A 21,639-nucleotide genomic window follows, 5' to 3' on the forward strand; every position below is an offset into this window, starting at 1 on the left:
TAATGTTATTAATTATAAATTACAATGTAACAAATTTTATAAGCTTGAATCATTAATTGTCGTTTAAAGATTTAAAAAATATATATTATTAATCCTCTATCCGATCGCCATCTATTTTTTGTCATTCTGAAATGTAATGTAGTATTATATATATTGTATATTATACGAACCCGTTGTCAGTCTTATATACGCGAGCAAGATGGCGAAGTGCCTATCATAGGCCGATTTTCGGAGACTTGACGTTCCACATGCTGCGTAAAAATCATCATACAGTGGAAAAGACGGAAGCATGGAATTGTTCCGTACCGATACGCATTTCATTTTCGTAAAAGAAAGACATAGTTTATGGTGTGACAAGTACACGGGAGAGTTTTCCGCTAAATCGGGTGGGTACACAGTTCTAATTTGACAGAAGTATATATACATTCGTGTCAAGTATAATACACGTTGTAATTTTCGTTTCATTATTCATTTTTAAAACATCTTCAATTTTTCAAATTTTGTAACAAAAAAATTTCACGTAATTTTAATTATTCATATAATTTTAACTTACAAATTTTCAATTTTGTAATAATATTCATGATAAAATCAAAAATTTTAAATTAAATCATAATTAAATTATCGTTATTAACATAATAGAAAATATGGATATATCTTAAATGGATGTTTGCACATGATTTTGCAATAGCTACAGTTTATAAATTATGTAAAGATGTGACATGTGGTCTAATACAATTAAATAGAACACAAAGTTATATTAGATTAAAATTTTTTTATATTAATATTTTAATAAAATTTTATTACTTACAATTTTTTTGTAGATTGGGAATGGGCTTCTCCAAAAGATTTAGAATGTCTTGGAATATTATATGGAATTGTTGGGAAAATAGAACAACCATGTGTATTAGAACCACGTTTAATGCTAATTAAGGAAGTTTTACCAGCTGGAGAATTATATGGAGGTCATATTATATATAAAATTAAATCAATTGCATTTTTGCATTTTGGCAGTGAAAATAATGATATTGGACTTTTGCCATGCAAAAAGCATCAGAATTTGCCAAAGAAAAAAAGCCAAGGTGGCCTATTTGATGTGCCACAAAAAGCAACATTTGCCAAAACATGGGGAACTATTAAAAGTGCTACAAATACTATAAAAAATACTACTCAACAGGCAGCTGCACTTGCAACATCTCAAGTAAATTATCTTTATTTATTTATTTTGATTAGAAATAGAAATTTTAATTATATAAAAAATATATATATTGATAAAAATATCTATAGGTGAAATCTACAGTGAGCAAGAGAAACATTGTTAAAGATAAGGAAAGATTTGAAAAAAGAATCTTAGAAGAATTAAATAAAATTTTCACTGAAACTGATTCCTTTTATTTCTGTCAAACTGGTGATATCACAAATAGCTTGCAAAGGCTTTGTGCCACAGAATCACAATATAATGAAGAAGAACAAAATAAACAACTTTGGCAAAAAGTGGATGATAGATTTTTTTGGAATAAACATATGTTGCAAGATATAATTAATTTGAAAGTTAGTTTTTTTAAAATTTAAATTTAAATTAAAATTTATTAGATATTTATTTAAAAAAATATTTAATTTTAGACAGACAAAGCAACTTGGTGGATATTACCAGTTATTCAAGGATATGTACAAATAGAAAAATGCAAAGTAGAAATGGGCATTGATGAACAACCTCATTATGAAATTTTTAATTTAGCAATTATATCAAGAAGAAGTAGATTTCGTGCAGGAACAAGGTAATAATTTTTTTTTATTATTCCATATATTATTTTAATCTTAATTTATTTAAAAAAATTAATTTTTTTATCATGATAAAGATATAAACGACGCGGTGTCGATGATGAGGGCAAATGTGCAAATTATGTAGAAACAGAACAATTAGTTTGGTATCATGATCACCAAGTATCTTTTGTTCAAGTACGAGGCAGTGTACCAGTATATTGGTCTCAACCTGGTTATAAATATAAACCTCCACCTCATATAGACAGAGGTAATTAAAAAACATTTTATTTATATTTCAATAATTTATAATTTATAATTTTTTAGATGAAGCAGAAACACAGCTTGCATTTGAAAAACATTTTACTGAAGAGCTTAGTTTATATGGTCCAGTTTGTATTGTGAATCTCGTAGAGCAAACAGGCAAGGAGAAAATAATTTGGGAAGCTTATAGTAATCATGTATTAAATTACAATAATCCTGATATAACTTATACAACATTCGATTTTCATGAATATTGGTAAGCAATTATAAAGAAACTAATAGAATATTTGGAATTGTCGCTAAATATTTTTTTGTACCTAACACAGTCGAGGAATGCATTTTGAAAATGTATCTATTCTGGTCAGTGAATTGGCTACAGTATTGACAGACATGGGGTATTGTTGGCGCGATAAACAAGGCACAATTTGCATGCAGAAGGGAGTGTTTCGGGTGAATTGCATAGATTGTTTAGATAGAACAAACGTGGTGCAAACTGCTTTAGGTAAAGCTGTTATGGAAATGCAGTTTTCAAAGCTAGGATTAATACCACCGGACGGAACATTACCGACGAATATTAGACAAACGTTTCAATTGCTTTGGGCAAATAACGGCGATATTATCAGTAAACAGTATGCTGGTACAAATGCTCTGAAGGTTCGTACCGATGATAGAAATATATGATTTTTTAATATCTAATTAATTAATTATTAATTATTAATTAGAAACAAGTTCAATCGAAATATTGCGAAATTTCTATGATTGTAGTTTCTTTTATTGCTTATAGGGAGATTATACAAGAACAGGAGAAAGAAAATTTACCGGGTTAATGAAAGATGGCGTAAATTCTGCGAACAGGTATAATTGGATCACAATTATAACATACGATTCGCATTATAGTAGAATACCATATTCATTTACATATCCTACACCATATATCATTTTACGATTATTTTTTATTGTTCAAAATATTTCGCAAACATATAATCTACTAGGTGTTGTAATTCTCTTAAAAAGAATAAATCATTATATTATATTCGTATAATCATTAGATATCAATAATATTTAATTTTTGTTTTTCTTTGAGCCATGATCATTAATTAAATACTATCATATATTATACATACATAGATCCTTGACACTATCCTTTCATTTTTCAATAGATATTTTCAGCAACACTTTATGGATGATATACGTCAAGCGGCGATAGATACTTTGCTAGGAAATCCCATCGATGTTAATCAACTGAATACCGATTGGTCGCATTATTTAGACATCCTTGATAATTGTTGTCTTGAGTTAATACCCGCGAAACCACCAAATATAGAGCTTCAACTTGCCACCTATTCTGACTTTCTTTATGCCAGTGCTATGTATGATTTGGCAAGGTTCGTTCTCAGCTTTGGGTTGAATGTTTTTCAATCGAGCAAATAAATAAAATGTGTATTAAAACTTCAAACCAATTGTTGCTTTATCCAAACAAATAATGACAATTATATTAAAACTATGACTCCACATGTTATAATCAGTTTGATATTGCATTTTTTGCTCGTTTTCGTTTGCATGATAATTGCTTGATTTTCAATTTAATTTCAACAAATATTAATGAAAGTCTACTCTGAAGAAAACTATCCTGACTCCTTCAAGACAGTATTTTTTATCGTCATTTTTTTTATTTCATATTTTTTTTTATTTTATTTTTAATTATAGCTTTGACGGAAACAGTTAGGAGACCTGTATATTTTCAGATACTATTTAAATCGCTTCAAGGATGTCTATAGACAAGCCACGATCGATATGATGTTAGGAAATGTTGTAAATGAAGAAGTATTTCAAGAGCGTACCGAAGAAGAAGACAACGCCGCTACAGCAATTCATGTGAAATTACTAATAGAAGATTGCAAGAAATTACTTATACCCGATCCAGAAGTTATTTTAGGCAGTTGGGGTCTTATAGATGCCGATCCTGTGTATGTTAGAAATTCATTTTTTTATTTTTTTAAATTTATAATATTTAAATTTATTTTTAATATTATTTTTTGTTTTTTATAATTTATTTTAACAGGACTGGTGACTTAACAGAGACAGAAATGGACACCATTCTAATATTAACACGCGATAGTTATTATGTAGCTGATTATGATGATCAAATCGACAAAGTCACAAATTACCAAAGAGTTCCACTTGAAGATATTGTATTAATTGAATTTGGCCAGCCCGAAAGCTCGGTTTCTCTTTTTAAAAATAAACATTTTCATTGCATTAGAATAAATTATAAAATGGCGAACGAGTATGGATATTTTCATATGTTCCGGAGTACAAATTTACGATTTTTTAATAATATGGCAGTTGTTATAAAGACCGAAGAAGAAAGTATAGGTAGAACACGATTTAATATATAATTTCGATGCTTTAATATATAATTTCAATTATACTATGTTAATTTACATATTTCAGAGTCTTTAAAATCAATTTGCGAAGCTATTTCTGTAGCAATGGATATAAGCAATTTACCAAAGATTCCTATAGCAATGAATGTTACATTAGATAGACGAAAGAGTAAGTTAGTGAATAGTAAAGGAACTACGGGTCTACTTGATATCTCGTCATTTCCAGAACTAACCAGAAATGTCTCAGAAACACAGTTATTAGCTCTTAAAAGCGCAGGTATGTATCTTACAAAGAAATTTTTTCCATAATATGAGAATATAATATAAGAATTTTGATCATATTTATAAAATCAATATGATACATCAATAACTTTCAAATTATTTTATCGTTGCAGGAACGAAAGCTTTAAATAACATGTCTGAACAATTTAGCAAACTAAATAAGTTAAGTCATAGCTTTAGCGCTAGAAAACCAATTGATATAGCGAAAAGCATAAGCAGGAAATCTGAAGCACCTTCTAAACCTATTTTCACTCTTGGAGGCAGAGATATTTTAGGCAATGTGCAAAGGAGACGTAATAGTAGTAGTAGTAGTGATGATGAAAACATTGGTATATCTACTGTTCCTTTAGAAAAGCCAGAGAATTTCAGTCATGATAAGAATTTAATGGAAGCTTATACTCCATCTATTGGTATTATAATGGGTGTTAAAAACGCTGATGTTGTGGAATCTGATGAGAACAGTGAAGACCAAAATTTGTCAATACGACCTAATAAATTATCTGAACAAATTTCTGATAAAGAAGTTTTAAATGTGCCACAGATTGGTTCTGGAGCCAGTACTGTAAGTGCATCTCCTCAAAAGACACCAGAAATAACTATACAAAGTGTGACAGAGGACAAGGAAAGGATTCTTCCTCCATCCACGTTGAATTTATCCAAAAATATTAGTCATTCAACCGGAGAAGTTGATAGCAAGCTGACACTTAGTGATACAAATGGAAATAAATTGCAGACGGAAAACAGATTACTAGATAAAAAGAGATCCACATCTGAGCAAGATTTAAGTTTAAATATTACATCTTCTCAGAGTGAATCTGCTTTGAAATCGATAAAAACTAATATAACAAATGTTGCGAGTCCTGTGGCATCTACTGCCAAAGATATCTTATCACCTTTTTCAAAATTTGCGAAAGGTGTGCAAACTTTAGGAGCAAATTTAGATCCTAGAAAACTAAAGACAGGACATGTAGGAATGTCAAGAAATCTTTCAGATCATCATGTAGAACAACGTCGAAAATTACAGGAAAGATGGGGTTCGTGTCAATCTAAACTAATAGCTTTATAATTTTTCGGGAATAGTATAAAGTCTGAATATAGTAACGGATAACAATTTAGATACATTTTTGCATAACTGTTTTTGTTATTTTTAATATTTTATAATTTAGAATTTACGTCAAACATCTCAATGCACGTGTATGATACGTATAATTATTTTTTAAATTTCAATTACTGCCATCTTGCTAACAAAAATTTTGTGCATAAAAAAAAGAAAACAAAAGACAAAAAATGATTAATTAATAAGATCCTTTCTATATATTCTTTCACGAAAAAAAAAAATTACTTCCTAAAGTACAATGTGGTCAATATTTAATCTGCAGCAAGTCCATTTGTGTGTGTCTTAAAAATTTTCTATTACTCTACATCGAAAAAGAGCAATGAACTCTTGAAGCCTATACGAACTGATTATCTATTCACAAAATGCTTTCGGCATATTTATACAAAATTTTCATGGCGATAGCCTTTTTATGAATTTTTCCAACCAAATCCTAGCATTGCATTTAGATTTTAGAAATGTGGAATTGTAAATTTATCGTAAAAAAAAAAAAAAAAGAACATATTGCTTATATAAATGAAATTTAATTTTTATTCTTTGGAGCTCCAATGCTTGCTGCATAATCATATTTTTCTATTTTTTATGATTTTATTTATTTGTAATATATTTTATAATCCTTTTTTTGTAAATTTCAAAATTCACGTGTATGCATGATATTTATAAACACTTGTAACACTTGTAAACATTCATAATTTATGCAGCAAGCTGAATGAAGAAGCTTTGTAGTCAATTATGTATATATAAAAAATTCATTAAAAAGTTTTTAGTCTAATGAATAATATTATAGTTGAATAAAACAAAAGTATAGCAACAAGATGGATTGGCAAAGAAAATATCTCTCTAAAAATATATGTATAATGAGTGAATTATTAAGTATGTAAAATATATACATTCAGCCGTAATATCTTAGTTACATTTTTAGAATAATTATAAGAAACAAAATGAAGAATAGGAAAGAAAAAATACTTTGTTCGTGACATTACATTATTTTCCTTTTATAACTTATAACAAAAATTATAACAAAAAAAAGAACAATCACAATATTTATACACTTGCACAGTTGCAGTATTATGTATTTAACGAATTACATTTAACGAATTATAGAAAAATAATTATATAGATTATGAGAAAAAAATACACGTTGTTATTTAACATTATATATACGATTTAGACCAAACAATTCAAGTTACAACTCTAGATGGCTAATACTTTGTATATACGAATAATTTAATTTAAATATAGTAAGTATTAGTATTTCATAAACATATTCATAGTTGCACTGATATGTCAGTAGAAATATTGCAAGATAAACAAATTTTTCTAGTAAATGTTTTTCCTAACTGCAAATGGATAGTCTGTGATAATATATTATCTAACAGAATAAACACAACTAAAAACAATTAAAATAAAAAAAGAAAAAAAAAGAAAGAAAATGAAAATAAAATGTGTCGATTCTGTAGATTATTTAGAGATGCTTTAAAATAAATACAAATAACAACTGTTTTCATTAGCTTTAGAAAAATTCGATTCATGAATTTTATGCTCATGTATTCATTCTTGATGTATCTAGATATCTCTTATTTTTAAAATAATTTTAACAATCTCAGATATTTATTTATTGATACAGTATTATAAAAATTACCGAAGAATGAAGATTTTATTTTTTTGTTCTCTTTTTCGTATGTCTATGGTCCAATTAAAATTGAACATTCAAATATTGTAACATAATATATTATCTGTATTTTTACGATAGAACATTACAAACAATCATGACAAAGTAACGCACGAAGATGTTTATAGCCCGTAGAGGCTTAAATTGCCTTATATATGTAATATATACATATATATATATATATATACACATTATATTACAGTTATGTTTTTGAAAACATATATATATATATATATATAAAATATTATACATACATGTGATACAATAAATAACATAGCGATTGTAGAAAAAAAAGTTATAATAAAATACAAATAAATTTAATGGTTTCAAATTTTTTAAACATTATTAATAAAATATTGTATGAGAAAAATATTTTTTTTCATAATTTATTAAATTATAATTTTCTATTAATTATAATTATATAATTTTTATAATTTTCTATAATAATTCTTTAATATTAATTCAAAATTGAAAATCATTTATTAATTAAATTTTAAAATTATATGGAATATCTAATATACGTACCTAATATTTTGATTTTTTTTTTAAATAAAATTATTTTCGTAAAATAAAAATTTTTCTTTTCAAATTTTATATCTTATATATTTCTGTATTTAAATCAATAAATATTGGATATTAAGCAATTGATCACTTCAAAAAAATTTTTAATCTAATTACTAAAAAAATCCACAAAAATCAATTCCTTCAACATTTTCATTTCCGATCAAATTTATTTAAATTGAAAACTTATTAAGAGAAGTAAAATGTTTAAAGTAGTTTCGATAATCGCAAGTGGCACTCGAATCGCGTTGAAAATCGATTAAGTTCATATCGCTATGCAAACCACGTGGTATGTTTTGTTTTTGCATGAGTGAATGTTTCGCATAAGATGACAAATTTTATGAATAAGTATTTAATTATATAGTAAATAAAGTAGTCTTAAAATTATGCTTAAGTTTATAATAAATATTAACATAAATAATTATTTTTAAACTATTCGTTAATTTTGCTTTCATTGATTATTAAACATGGAATGTTTTTGGTCCGATTTGAGTAAACATCCTCAATGTCCACATGGTAATATTTCATATCAAAAATTTTCGTGGAAAGATAGTGTTAAATATTTACAATGATATTTTTATTTATATAGGACCAACATTATTATTTGGCACATATGAAAATGGCAAATTAGAAAAGTTTTATGTATGTTCTGCTTGTCGCGAGAGAAAGACATGCAAATTTTACTTGAAAGAGGGAGAAAAACTGACAAAACAACAAGCAGCTAAATGGGAACAACAAAAAAAACAATTTATATCTCGTTATCGTCATAGATCATTATATGTACATTTTAATAATATAATGTCTGTAACTCCAGACAATAGATGCTATTGTCACACTTGTGAACAATTGATATCCAAAATTGAAAAAGATGTAATGAATAAACATAAAAATCATGATATAAAAGAAAATCTTACAGATTATGAGATGAAACATCCAACAGAAATTTTAAAACCTATAGAAAATTCTAAGCAGGAAGCTCAATATTTCTTCACAAAACAAACAACGGAAGATATAGTGAATATACTTGTAAAATTAGGAGCAACACAAATTCTTTGTATAGGTACTCCAAAGATTCATGAATATATTCTAGAAAATTATGAAGATACAATATCTTCACTCTTATTGGATTTTGATGGAAGATTTGTAAGTTTATTTAAAAATTTATTAAATCAAATAAATTTATACTAAAATAAATTGTGTGAGTATAATACATATTCGTGTTTTTTAATTTATAGCATAATTTTTTTGGACCATTAAATTATTGTTGGTATAATCTATTGAATAATCATTTTTTTAATGAAAGTGCCATTCATGTGTTTAAAGATTTTCTTATGCAAAATAAGGGAAAACATACCTATTTAATCTGTGATCCACCATTTGGTAGTCGAGTGGAACCAATATCTTGGACCATAAAAAAAATTTCTGAATTTCATAAGAAATGGAATAATATAGAAAATGAAACTGATTGTTTAAAAATAATGTTTATATTTCCATATTTTATGGAATCTATAATGAAACAAAAGAGTAATCCTCCTGGTATATCAGGAGGTTTGAAAGATTTGAGCATGACTGATTACAAAGTAGCTTATGATAATCATCCATTATTTTTAAATGATTCCAATGGTACTAAATTGCCATCACCTATTAGAATTTTTACAAATATACCATTAAATTTAGTCGAACTTCCGAAATCGAATGGTTATAGATATTGTAAAAAATGTCAAAAATGGGTTGGTAAAGAAAATAAGCATTGTAAAAAATGTCAAGAGTGTACTTCGAAAAATGGTCTTACATATAAACACTGTGATATATGCAAACGATGTGTGAAACCTTATTGGAAGCATTGCGAAACTTGTAAAAGATGTATCGTGGCAAAACATTTGTGCGGCCGAAAACCCAAAGTTACTGGAAAATGTTTTAAATGTAACGAAATTGGTATGTAATTTTTATTTTCTTAATGAAAATAATATAACGAATATATAAAATTTTGTTTTATTATTTATAGGTCATACCGAAAAGGAATGTAATATAAACGAAGAAATTCAAACAGAGAAAATAAAAAAAATTAAAAAACGCAAAGTTATTAATGAAAAAGTAATGATTAACGACATAAAAAAGAAAAAGATAGATGATTCACAAGAATTTGAAAATGAAAAACAAACATCGATAACAAAAAATATTAAAAAAACATCGAACAAATTGGAAATAAAAAAAAAAAAAGAAAAAATAATAGAACTCAAACTGAAAACTTTGAAAAAACCTAAACCCTTAAAAATAAATAAAAAAATGAAGTTACATGATCAATCAAATGGAATAGTAAATACAAAAAAAAAAGTAAAAAAACAAGAAACGTAATATAATTTATAAACAAAAATTATAAATCGTTTCTGTATAATTATATTGTAAATAAGATCTCTTATTGATGTAAAATATATGTACTTCAATAAAAGAAATGCAAAATTTCTTATATGATTTTAAAAATTAACTAAAGAAATAAATTTCACAGTAATAAAATTTCAAAATAAATGTAATAATTGAAAAAAAAATACCGTTCTCTTATAATATTACACCTATTTTTTTTGAGAGAGAGAAATGATAAAAGTTTTTATGTATTTTCATCCTATATTTTATCTATATCGTACGTCATAAACATATAAAGAGAATAAATAAATAAGTAAGAATAAATAGTAAAAAAAAGAAAGAAATAAAATAAAAATTCAAAAATTAGAATCATTTCTAAATTGTCGTAGACGAAACATATAAATAAGGAGAGTATATAGTAAGAAAAGAAATAGTATAAGAATTGACTATTATTACCATCTCTTATGCGTCAAAGACATTTTTTCAAAAAATTGAGAATCAACGTTATCTCTTGAGTACTTTAAAAAAAATATTTTTAACGCTCATAAAATTAATTGAAATGGCATTCAATGACAGCGCTGACAATAAATTCTTATTCTATATCTCTATCCTTTTTTTTTCACTTTCTATTCTCTTTGTTTTGTTCTTTTTTTTTTTGTAGCATTCTGGAGATGGCGTTGATTTTCGAATTTTCATTTTATCTCTATCTTTTTCTTATAATTACTTTATGTTTACTCTCCTTCTTTATACTTGTTCTGTAAAATTTATATTTATTAAAAATAGTTCCGATTAAATATTAAATCTATTTTACATCTCATATTTATTAGAATTTTCTTGATATAAAGTTTCAATAATTTTATGTTTCATAAATTTCCATGTATAAATCGATTTTCGCGGGATTTGAAAATACAACTGACACTCTCTTATTGGGAGTCGAAAAATGGCTGCCCCCTTGACCCGTACATCTTGGACCGTTTTAAGAAGAAATCACTTCCAGTATAAACAATTCTTAACAGTTTCATGCGTGAATCGTTTTTCGCAATATAAATGTTCACATCAACAAGATAAAAAATTTCGAACTTCTGAAAAAACAGTTAGAAATGTCTTGTTTTATACCATTTTCTTTTCTGGTTTTGGTTATGTTTTGTATAAATGGAAGGACGATTGTCAAAACCGATTTAGCAACTTAATAAAATCTATGTTCACAATATATGCTAAACCAGTTTCTTGGGATGGAGGTAATAATAGAAATAAATATAATTTTATAGCCGATGTGGTAGAAAAGTCAGCACCTGCAGTAGTGTACATAGAAATTCAAAACAACAGAAGGTAAATATTTATACTTATAAAGATAATTAAATAATTGTAATTAACAGTAATTATTAATGAGAAAATAGATTTGATTTTCAAACAGGTAAACCATTCAATATAAGCAATGGATCTGGTTTCATTGTCGAATCAGATGGTTTAATATTGACAAATGCTCATGTTGTTACTGCTAAACCCCATACAACTGTCAAGGTAATGTTGGTGGTATTTTATATAAACATTCTTATATTACAGGAATTAATATTAAACATATTTTTTCAGAAGTTTTTATGCAATCTATTTCACAGGTACGTCTTTATGATGGAAGTGTTTATACTGGAACTGTGGAGGACATTGACGTGCATAGTGACCTTGCAACTGTACGAATTAACAAGGTTTATATATTTTTTTATATTATTTTATATAATTATTTTTATATTTTTAAATTATTAATTTAAATTTTTTTTATAGACAAATTTACCAGTAATGAAACTTGGTTCTTCTTCAAATCTTAGACCTGGAGAATTTGTGGTTGCTATTGGATCTCCATTAGCTTTAAGTAACACAATAACAAGTGGTGTAATAAGTAGTGTAAATAGACATAGCCAAGAACTTGGTCTTCTTAATAAACAAATGGCTTATATTCAAACAGATGCTGCAATCACTGTTAGTATTTCATTATCATTACTTTAATTTAAACTTTTAATATAAAAATTTATATTAAAATATTTTATTATATACTATCATTTTTTAGTTTGGAAATTCAGGTGGTCCATTAGTTAATTTGGATGCAGAAGCAATTGGTATAAATGCAATGAAAGTGACAAGTGGTATTTCTTTTGCTATACCTATAGATTATGCTAAAGATTTTTTAAGAAAAGCAGAATTACGCAGAAAAAACAAAGGTATAATATTTAAATGAAATAAAAAATACTTAATATATCATTGTAAAATAAAATAATATTAATATGCAAATATATTAGGTACACAATTCGCAATGGAAAAAACAAAAACTCAATATATCGGAATCACAATGCTGACGCTTACACCGGATCTTTTTTATGAATTGCAAAAAAAATTAAAAGGAATTCCACATAACATAAGATACGGTGTTCTTGTTTATAAAGTGATCGTAGGATCGCCAGCACATCTGTATGTTTCCTAATTATCATTTATAACATTAATGATAATTAAATAAAAATTATATTTTTATGGAAAAATTTCAGAGGAGGTTTACAAGCGGGCGATATTATAACGCAAGTCAATGATGAACCAGTGGTATCATCCGCCAGTATTTACAAAGCCATAGAAGCAGCAAAAATTTTAAGAATGACTGTGATCAGAGGTCTAGAAGTATTACATCTGCGAATTGAACCAGAAGAAATTTAAATCACATTTCTAATAGTATAATTCATTTCGACATTGAAATTACAATTTAAACATCTATCCTTTCTAAATTTATCATTAATATTTTATGTACAATTGGCATTTTTATTTTAATTTTTTTAATTATATAACGCAATAATACTATACAAAACATTGCGTTATATTTCAAATATTCGCCTATTTAATAAAAAAAGAATCATCTAGAAAGATATATTTAAGTCATCGACATTTTCGGTCGTCTTTTTTTTTCGTTCATTCCATTATTTTATTTAATTATTACTAAACCTCATATCGAGATATTTGTGGGATATATATAATATATATATATATATATTATGTGTGTACATCGGGTGTGGCACGACTGCATTATGTTTATGTTGTTTACGACATGTGGCGATCTCCGCAAATATGTGACCGGATCTCTGAGAGCGTAGGCGTGGTCCGAGTGGCTTCCAACATTTTTTCCGAAAATGTTACACTGACTGCGGCATCTTGGAATTCTAAACTACGTTTGCACTACGTAATAACTCATATAATATAACAGTTACGATATAATGTAAAAGATTTAAATTTAATTTTCGTTTATAAAAAATAGAATACTAATATCATTTTTTTAATTAAAATTTTATAATACAATTGTACAAAAAATATCAATGATTTGACAAAATAAATTGAGAGATATATTTCTTCTAATAGATTTAATTTTTCAATAATTTAAAATATTTTGACAGTTGAAATAAAATTTTATAATTGTATGAATGAATCCTAAAAAATTGTTCAATTATTATAAAATATTAAAATTGCCTTTAATTAACTATGAGATTTACGAAATATAATATGATAATTTATTTCAAATTAAGATACGTACGTTCATCGATTTTTACAATTTTATTTTCATAAACATTCATAAATTTTTAAGTCAATTTTAAATTTTCAAACAAATGAAAAAATGAATACTAAATACTTCGTTTATCTTATATCTTCGTTTCTTAAATATATATATATGATTGTTTCCAACTTTTTATAAATTTTGAAAGTTTATTTTGTACTTCAAAATTAAATTTTTAATTTTTATACATTTTTTATTTTTTACTTTCAACACTCTTTATTATTCAAAAATCAAAATATTAATTCTTAATATTACATTAATTCCAAAATTCTTATATTAATATTAATCTTCAAAACCATATATTTTTTTCAATTACATATATCGTTTTAATGATTATCACATTTCTATCTTTATTTTATTTTTTTTTCTTCATTTATCTTCTTTTCTTTTTATATTTCGAATTTTTCAGATAGATATCTATTCCCTTGATTATCTACATTTTGTCAAGCGAAGCTCGCCTACAAAAGAATCTTGTTACTTCCTACGTACGTGCTTGGCAATTCTCGGTAGCTAAAGAACAAACAGACGATCGAGACTCGATATCTTCGAGCCTTAGAACGTCCACCATCGCCTACGCGTAGTTACACGTTAACTTTGAATGTTGATCAATAACGAAAAATCTTAAGAGATATCTTGAATATCTTGAATACAGAAATCCTGAGAGACATGTTTCATTTTTTGAAACCATTCTTTGTTGATGGACTATATCAAGTAGGAAATTGAAAGAAGAAATAATTTGTGAAATAAGAAATTGGTTAGAAATTAGACAGAAATAAACAACATTTACTTTCAAATCACCATCTATTTTCAAATTTAAAAATAGATTAAAAAGAAATATCATCCAAGAATCGAAGACAGAATTGAAATTTTTATAATTAAGTTAAAATCTTACAAAGATATTACGTGTCTTACAAAAATATTAGAAAAACTATAAAAAAAAATAACTTCTTATATATTTTGTGCTATCCAGAATTATTAACCTTTCTCCAATCTTTCCTAATAATTAAATTATCTTTATCTATCTTCAAACTGGAAAACAAGATCAATGAGAAAAACTTAACTCAAATACTTAAAATAGGACCGAAATTTTGCGATTAATTATCAAACGTAAAAATTTTCGTTGAAATCATAAAAAAATACAAGAAAAACCATTTACTTATTTTCATATATTTCATCTTATCGAGAACAATCAATCTCTTGCCAACCTTTCCATAAATAACTACATAACGCCATCTAGCTTCGAAACTTAAAAAACAGATCAAAAAGATACATATACCACCCAGTGGTATTTGAAACTCAAGAATCTATTTCTTCACACTCCTTTCCCTCGTGTTTTCGTTGACACTGACAAATAATTCCTATTGCTCCTCGGTCGCCATTATCCCCCAGAACCAGAATACCCGCGATACGAGGCGCAAAGGACAATCGTGTTCGTTCGATCATTTGGCTGGCTATATCCGGGAGTAAGCGCGTCCTTGGCGATTTCATTTGCAACAAAGGGAGGATTCACGAGGAAAAAAGGCAGCGGCAGCCGAACAATTTCGACGAGGAATATCGTACGATCAAGGTCGGTCGAATTGTTGCTGCGAAAGGCATCGAAGAAATGCAATCACGTGTTCCATTGTGCATGGGACCCCATCGATTCAAAAAAGGAAAACTCTTTCGAATTTGCGTCGCTCGACTGCCATTTAAAAAGATTTAAAAAGAAACGAAAGAGAGGTTAAGGTTTCGATGTTGATTTTCATCAATATTTCTAAGTTTGGTAATTGGAAGTAAATTTATTGGGTAAATGTGATTGTACGAGAGAAAATTAAACATAGGACGAATAAAGATTTTTACCAAGAGAGAAAACGATTTTTGAGAAGAATTTTTTGCTTGTTTATTTAATTTATGTATAAAGTATCTAAAAGAATACATCATAAGGCGATAAAAAATAAAGAATTTAGTAAAATTATAATACAATTTATAATTACAATTAGATATTTTTGAGTCCTATTATTCGTCTGATCTTCGAAGAAATTTGTTTTTGCGAATTTATTGGGTTCTTTCTTCGAGAGAAAAAAATCTTGTAAATTTTTTTAATCAAGTTTGATTACTTTTTTGTTTGGTACAGCGACTATTTTATGGAGATTGAGATTCTGGAACGATGAATATGAAATGTGATTCGAACATATAACGTTTATTTATAGAAATATTTCATTTTTATAAATAAAACTTTTTTTTTGGAAAATTCTTATTTGTGGAAAAGGAGAATTTTTATCATAATTACAATTTTTATATTTGTTCTGAAATTTGAACATCTATGATATACGTGATATGATGATACGAATTTCTAATCAAAAAATTATTGAAATTTTTTTGTAAAAATTCATTTAAAATCAGCACGGATGAACTTTTCGTTTAAAATCTAGAAGAATCGATATTTCTAGTACTCCGTGAACCATTAATGGTTCACGATGGTCAGCAGAAATAAAACTTTTATCGAGCAAGCAAAAATACTGCGTTCCATACTCCTCGAGTAACATAAATCCGTAAAAAGATAAAAGTACCAAGAAATTCAGCATAAATTTTACTTACTGCTCTCTTTTCCTCTCTCTCACCATGGTTTTAAGGGCCACCTGTAAATATATCGTAAGATTACATTTATCTTATCCCCACAAAAATAATAAAAGTCACATTTTCCATTTTATCGAAAACCACATCGAAAGAAATAATTAAAGAAAGAATTAATTCGTAACAAACAAACACAAAAGAAATGAAAATTACAAATTGTGAAAAAGAATAAAAGTGAGTCCATATTCAAGAAGCGAATATCCAACGAATGACAAATATAATATTCGTACGAGAATAAAAATTACGTTGCAGAAAAAATGAGAGACAAATAAACAAATTCTTCCATAGGATACCAAATTTCTTACAATAATATAATTTTTTTCACCGCATGATCGATCCTCGTCGAATTCCATCCAATTTCCATTCCAATTGCCAATAAACAGCCGTGTAGCATTTGTGTCCAGGCCTCGATATCCCATTACAGAAAATCGCGGATCTAATTCCTGGACGCAAAGCGGCGAGAAAAACGAGAGACGAGCAAATAAAACCTGAAGAAGAAGAAGAAGAAGAAGAAGAAGAAGAAGAAGAAGAAGAAGAGGGCGTGGCGAGCGATGCCGGATCCCGGATCGAGGGATCTCGTGTCTCCAAGTATTCGGTGAACGGATCCGCCTGTCCTTCGACGATTCCTCTGGTTCCTGGTTCGAAGACACCGCCGCCGGCTCGCTCGTCCCCTCCGCCATGTATATAAGTCAAAACGAGATCGGAAGCAAGGTGCACAGGCCGAACAGTCCTTCGTCGAGCGAGGAGGTTCCACTGGAATAGAGCAAACTGTCTCACGATGCAGTCATTGGTGAGTGATCTTTCTAAATTTATATCTAGTATTATGGACAGGAAGACGATTTTCTGAACGTGTATACATATATTTATACAATTTCAGTTTCAAAGGAAACGTGCATTTATTATTTTTACGTAGTTAGTTATTGGTTATGTTGAGAATAAGATGAATAAAAATTGATTTTTTGGATTGGATCGATTGGATTTGAGAGGAAAGGAATTCTGTGTTAATATATTTTAACAGGATATATATTTTAAAGTCATTCAATGATATTTTTTCTATTCAAAAAAAGGTTTTCGAATCAAATTAAATTCAAGCACTCGAGAAGAGCAGTAGAAAATCTTAAAAAAATCATTCTTCCACGTATTTCACGTTCTTGAAAATCAAATACGTGGCTGTCACAATTCAAAATCAATGCTGCCAGTCTTGGAAGATTCCAAGAGCAGTATCTATTTTCGTTTTCATGATTTGCTCGCGTATCTGCACGTCTCTAGCTATCAACGTGGCCACTCGTTCGTTTCTTATTGGATCGTAAAAAGAATCCCTGGCTTCATGCAAGTATAAACTCAGTCCTTCCGACGCGACGAGAATACCTTCTTGTTCGTAAAATTCGACCATCGAATTGTCAACCTTGAAAGGATTCCAGAGTCACGAGACGGTCGTCCTGGGAAAAATTTGTTTGGGAACCCTTTCGTTCCTTCGAAATTGTCAGAATTTTGTGCGGAATTCAAATTCTGTTATTTATAAAGACAAATTTTTGCGAAAGATTCCTCTTGAAAATAAAAAAGAAACTATCCTTATCCAAATTAATATCAAAAATTGTCCTCGCTTACTTTTAATTTCATTTAATTAGTGCGAAATAATCGATCGAGTAAATTTTAAAAGCTCATAGATTGTAAGGATGAACCAAATATATATTTTTAAAAAATAATCCAAGAAACAAATACTTTTTCTTTTCTTCCAGATACCATTGATTCTAGCCCTCAGCCTGGCCTCGGCCTCGCAGTTGAATTTACTCCCGTACGCGTACCTGTCCAGCCCGATTCCAATATACAACCAATATCAGAACACCGTGACCGGGGAGCATGCGTACAGTTACGCCGGTGGCCCATCCGCCAAAGAGGAAGTGAAAGACGCGAACGGCGTCCTCCGTGGCTCGTACAGTTACGTGGACGCGAATGGTGTTCTCCAGTCAGCCTTCTACGTCGCTGACGACAACGGTTTCCGCGTGGCCGCGACCAACATCCCCACGGACGAAAATCAGAACGACTTGGAAACGACGGCCCATGTCATTCTGGCGAGAAGCGCGGTGGCCGAGAGAAGTTCCACGCCCAGCCGCAGAAGGCGCAGCCTGCAAGATTCTAATCCCGAGAAAAGCGGGCAGAAAGAACAATCTTTGGACAGTGTTCAAAACGACACGAAAAAACAAGCTGCACCCTCTCAGTCTCCTCCTTCCACCTCCTCCTCGTTGTTGTTGCAACCTCTGCTTCTCAACAACAACAACAACATCCCTCTCGCGACCTCGCACCAGAGTCAAGTTCAAGTGCACAGCAACGCTCGGTTGGAGGCGAAACCGGTCGACCTGCACCCGATCTTGCCTGTGCAAACCATATTGGGAGGGTTGCCCGTGCTCGCTCGCACGCCCACCTACCACGAGAACCGCATAGAATTGCACAAGCAGTTGGGTATCGAGGGACCAAGGCCCAAAGACGCGGTCAAGATAAAGCCTGAGCCGTTGACCGTGGTCCGGTCGGTACTTCCGCTCGCCTCCACCGTCCTGGCGGGAGAGAGTGTCCCTGTTTTACCAACGATCGTTAAAGAAACCGTCCCCGTTCTTCCGGCTCAGCTAACCTCTGTGACGACCACTTCTGTCTCGAGTCACGGTGTCAGCCAGATACATGGATCGTCGAACGTTGTTGCCAAGGAGGGTATTGCTGTTGCTCCTACGGTTGTGGAGAGGAAGGAGATAGCACACGTTCCGGCCATACCAGTCGTCAAAGGAGAGGCGTCGGTTACCAGTTATGGGGTCAGTCAAATCCATGGCGGAGAAATTAATCCGATCGGACTGCTGGTCAAGACTGCGCCCGCTGTTGCTCAGATACATCCGGCTATCCATGTTCCGCTCTATCTTTAGACTGGATAGATTCGATCGAGATGAAGGTGGGATCGTGTTGAGGATTTTGGAAAATTTTTTGGAAAATACGAGTTACGAGGTTTATGGGACGAGAAGAATTTTTGGGGATATCCTCGACCTCTGATCCAGAAAGAAATGCTCCTTTCGGAACAGCGTTCTTCGGGATGATTGGTCGCAAATGATGACGAATAGTCGACGAGAGTGTTGGATCGATATATTTGATCGATAGCTCGTTCGATTGGCGCGCATTTATTTTTTTTTTAATCGTCTTCTCATTATTCGCATCGAGAATCGCTTTAACGATCGATCTTTCGTTAAATTATTGCTCATTGTTCATGCTCGACAATAAAAATGATTTCTCGTGTATAAGAGTAATTGTTGGTCCCCGATATTCCTCGATTTTCTTTTTTTTTTTTCGTTTCATTGAAATCTTTTGGTGTTCTTCTTTTTTCTTTGTTTAAAATGAAAATTGCATTCAAGAAAAATCTTTAGGTCTTTGGATAAATTAATATGTAATTAATATTTCGTATATGGAAAAAAATATATATAGAAAGAGAATAGCGGAAAATCTTTTAAAACAAGTTCTCAAGATGAACCAAAAGATGTAAACGAAAAGTTTATAATTAATAAGTTAACTAACCGTAGAGAAGATCTTCAGATCTTTCTCAAATTTCTCACAAGCAACCTTATCCAGCCACTTAAACGAGAAACTCAATGAACCCATACATGTACTTACGTAGTTACTTCGATAACTAAAACTCAACGACTGCCATAATTTTAGATCCCGTAAGAGAGGAAGAAAGACAGTGCAAGAGAGAGAAAAAGAGAAATTAAAAAGAAGAATATTACTTATAAAATTAGTCATTTGTCGTTAAAAAAAAATATTAATCTCAAATTAAAAACGAACAATATTCTATATTTATACCACTTACCACATAAAATGGTTCGTTCAATCCACACGTAATTCTATATTCTAAATGTATACACACACGTTTCCTTAAAAATTCTCTAAACTGTCTTCAGAGACTTCAATTATTGTTCGATCAAACAATCCCTATATATAATATATATATCCCTATATGTCCCTATATATATATCCCTATATATCCTTCCATATCCTCCGAGTACAAGGTCGTCGACCGGTTAGAAAATGGCGGCGGATCATCGCGTGTCCAAACGTCGTGTATTTACGTACACAAGTATCGAGTGTTGCTTGCTTTTGGCGTATCGAAGCAGGAAGGATTCCCTGGCGATCGAACGTTGCGGCGTGGTTTGCCACGGCCATCCGGTTCCCGTGGGAATTGCGCCGCACACTCTTGACCTTGAACGCCATTCAGCTTCCCATTATGCGGAATATATTACGGCATTAAAGCGGCGCGCGTGTCCAATCAAATGTCGGGACGTCGTTTTCTTGCGCTTTGCGTCCCACCACGAATCGTTCCACGGATCGTTTTCCATCCAACGATTGCGCGCGCGGTGCCTCCTGGTTAGGCGAATGCGGTTTTATGGTTATGTTCGAGCATCTACAGGTTGTTTCAACGTTACTTTGTTGCGAAGAAAAAGATTTAACAATGACAATTTAAGGGGGGGGGATGCAAGAACGCAAGGAAGTTTGAATTTGCTTTGAGCAGTGTCGAGGTACAGGACGTTTCAAAATTTTGTACTTTTTTAAATGGCAAAGAATGTGGAGGATGGAGCTTCGAAATTGTAGGAAAATTTTCTTGAAGAATTTTGTTTTCGGTATGTTTTATCGTGTTAAATTTCTCATTGAAGGAAAGTTTGAATTAGAATTTTTATAAAATGTGCATTTAAGTGTAGATCCTTTGTTTCTCTTGCTCGATTCTTCACGGATTCCACGGATCGTTTTTCATCTACTATGCCTATACGGTTCCGGAGTGGTGGTTTTATGGTTATGTTCTAAGGATCCACAGATTGTTCCAAGATTACATTGTTTGAAGACTGACGATTTATGAAGGAGTAAAATTCTAAGGAATTTTGAGTCTGTCTTTTTTCTACAAAATCGTCGAGGTACACGATGTTTCAAAATTTTGTATTTTTTTTTTTTTAAATTTTAAATTGAAAACAATCTTATTGTCAATTATATATACAGAATTTTTTTCATATTTTGTTATGTT

At 29.9% G+C, this 21,639-nt stretch overlaps 4 protein-coding genes across 5 annotated transcripts; all 4 read left to right on the plus strand.

Moving 5' to 3' along the window:
* The first annotated feature begins 216 nt into the window (after nt 1-216).
* Nucleotides 217-7,798, plus strand: LOC107997993 (phosphatidylinositide phosphatase SAC2). Of its 2 annotated transcripts, XM_017056971.3 has the most exons (13): nt 217-386; nt 822-1,198; nt 1,285-1,548; nt 1,621-1,775; nt 1,857-2,029; nt 2,086-2,278; nt 2,349-2,676; nt 2,807-2,877; nt 3,183-3,407; nt 3,768-3,989; nt 4,085-4,398; nt 4,477-4,686; nt 4,805-7,798. In XM_017056971.3, exons 1-13 carry the CDS (start codon nt 290-292, stop codon nt 5,755-5,757), a joined length of 3,582 nt encoding a protein of 1,193 aa, XP_016912460.1. In that variant the 5' UTR covers nt 217-289; the 3' UTR covers nt 5,758-7,798. The 2 variants fall into 2 exon arrangements, with proteins under 2 accessions (XP_016912460.1, XP_016912461.1); XM_017056972.3 differs by lacking the exon at nt 3,183-3,407.
* A 481-nt stretch (nt 7,799-8,279) lies between these two features.
* Nucleotides 8,280-10,584, plus strand: LOC107997950 (rRNA N6-adenosine-methyltransferase ZCCHC4). The gene is made up of 4 exons (XM_017056901.3): nt 8,280-8,554; nt 8,628-9,181; nt 9,274-9,973; nt 10,044-10,584. The coding sequence occupies exons 1-4, from the start codon at nt 8,506-8,508 to the stop codon at nt 10,391-10,393; spliced, it is 1,653 nt and encodes a 550-aa protein (XP_016912390.1). The 5' UTR covers nt 8,280-8,505; the 3' UTR covers nt 10,394-10,584.
* A 477-nt stretch (nt 10,585-11,061) lies between these two features.
* On the plus strand, nt 11,062-13,786 carry LOC107997943 (serine protease HTRA2, mitochondrial). Its single transcript, XM_017056893.3, has 7 exons — nt 11,062-11,728; nt 11,797-11,920; nt 12,016-12,102; nt 12,179-12,373; nt 12,462-12,612; nt 12,691-12,859; nt 12,934-13,786. The coding sequence occupies exons 1-7, from the start codon at nt 11,340-11,342 to the stop codon at nt 13,094-13,096; spliced, it is 1,278 nt and encodes a 425-aa protein (XP_016912382.1). The 5' UTR covers nt 11,062-11,339; the 3' UTR covers nt 13,097-13,786.
* A 3,345-nt stretch (nt 13,787-17,131) lies between these two features.
* LOC107997957 (uncharacterized) lies at nt 17,132-19,873 on the plus strand. Its single transcript, XM_017056910.3, is given in 5 exon segments — nt 17,132-17,170; nt 17,173-17,245; nt 17,248-17,350; nt 17,352-17,385; nt 18,335-19,873. Coding segments are annotated over 5 exon segments (1,404 nt in total). The 5' UTR covers nt 17,132-17,146; the 3' UTR covers nt 19,505-19,873.
* Nucleotides 19,874-21,639: the final 1,766 nt, after the last annotated feature.

The sequence above is a fragment of the Apis cerana genome, linkage group LG15 (genome assembly GCF_029169275.1).
Source record: "Apis cerana isolate GH-2021 linkage group LG15, AcerK_1.0, whole genome shotgun sequence".
NCBI classification, from domain to species: Eukaryota; Metazoa; Arthropoda; class Insecta; order Hymenoptera; family Apidae; genus Apis; species Apis cerana.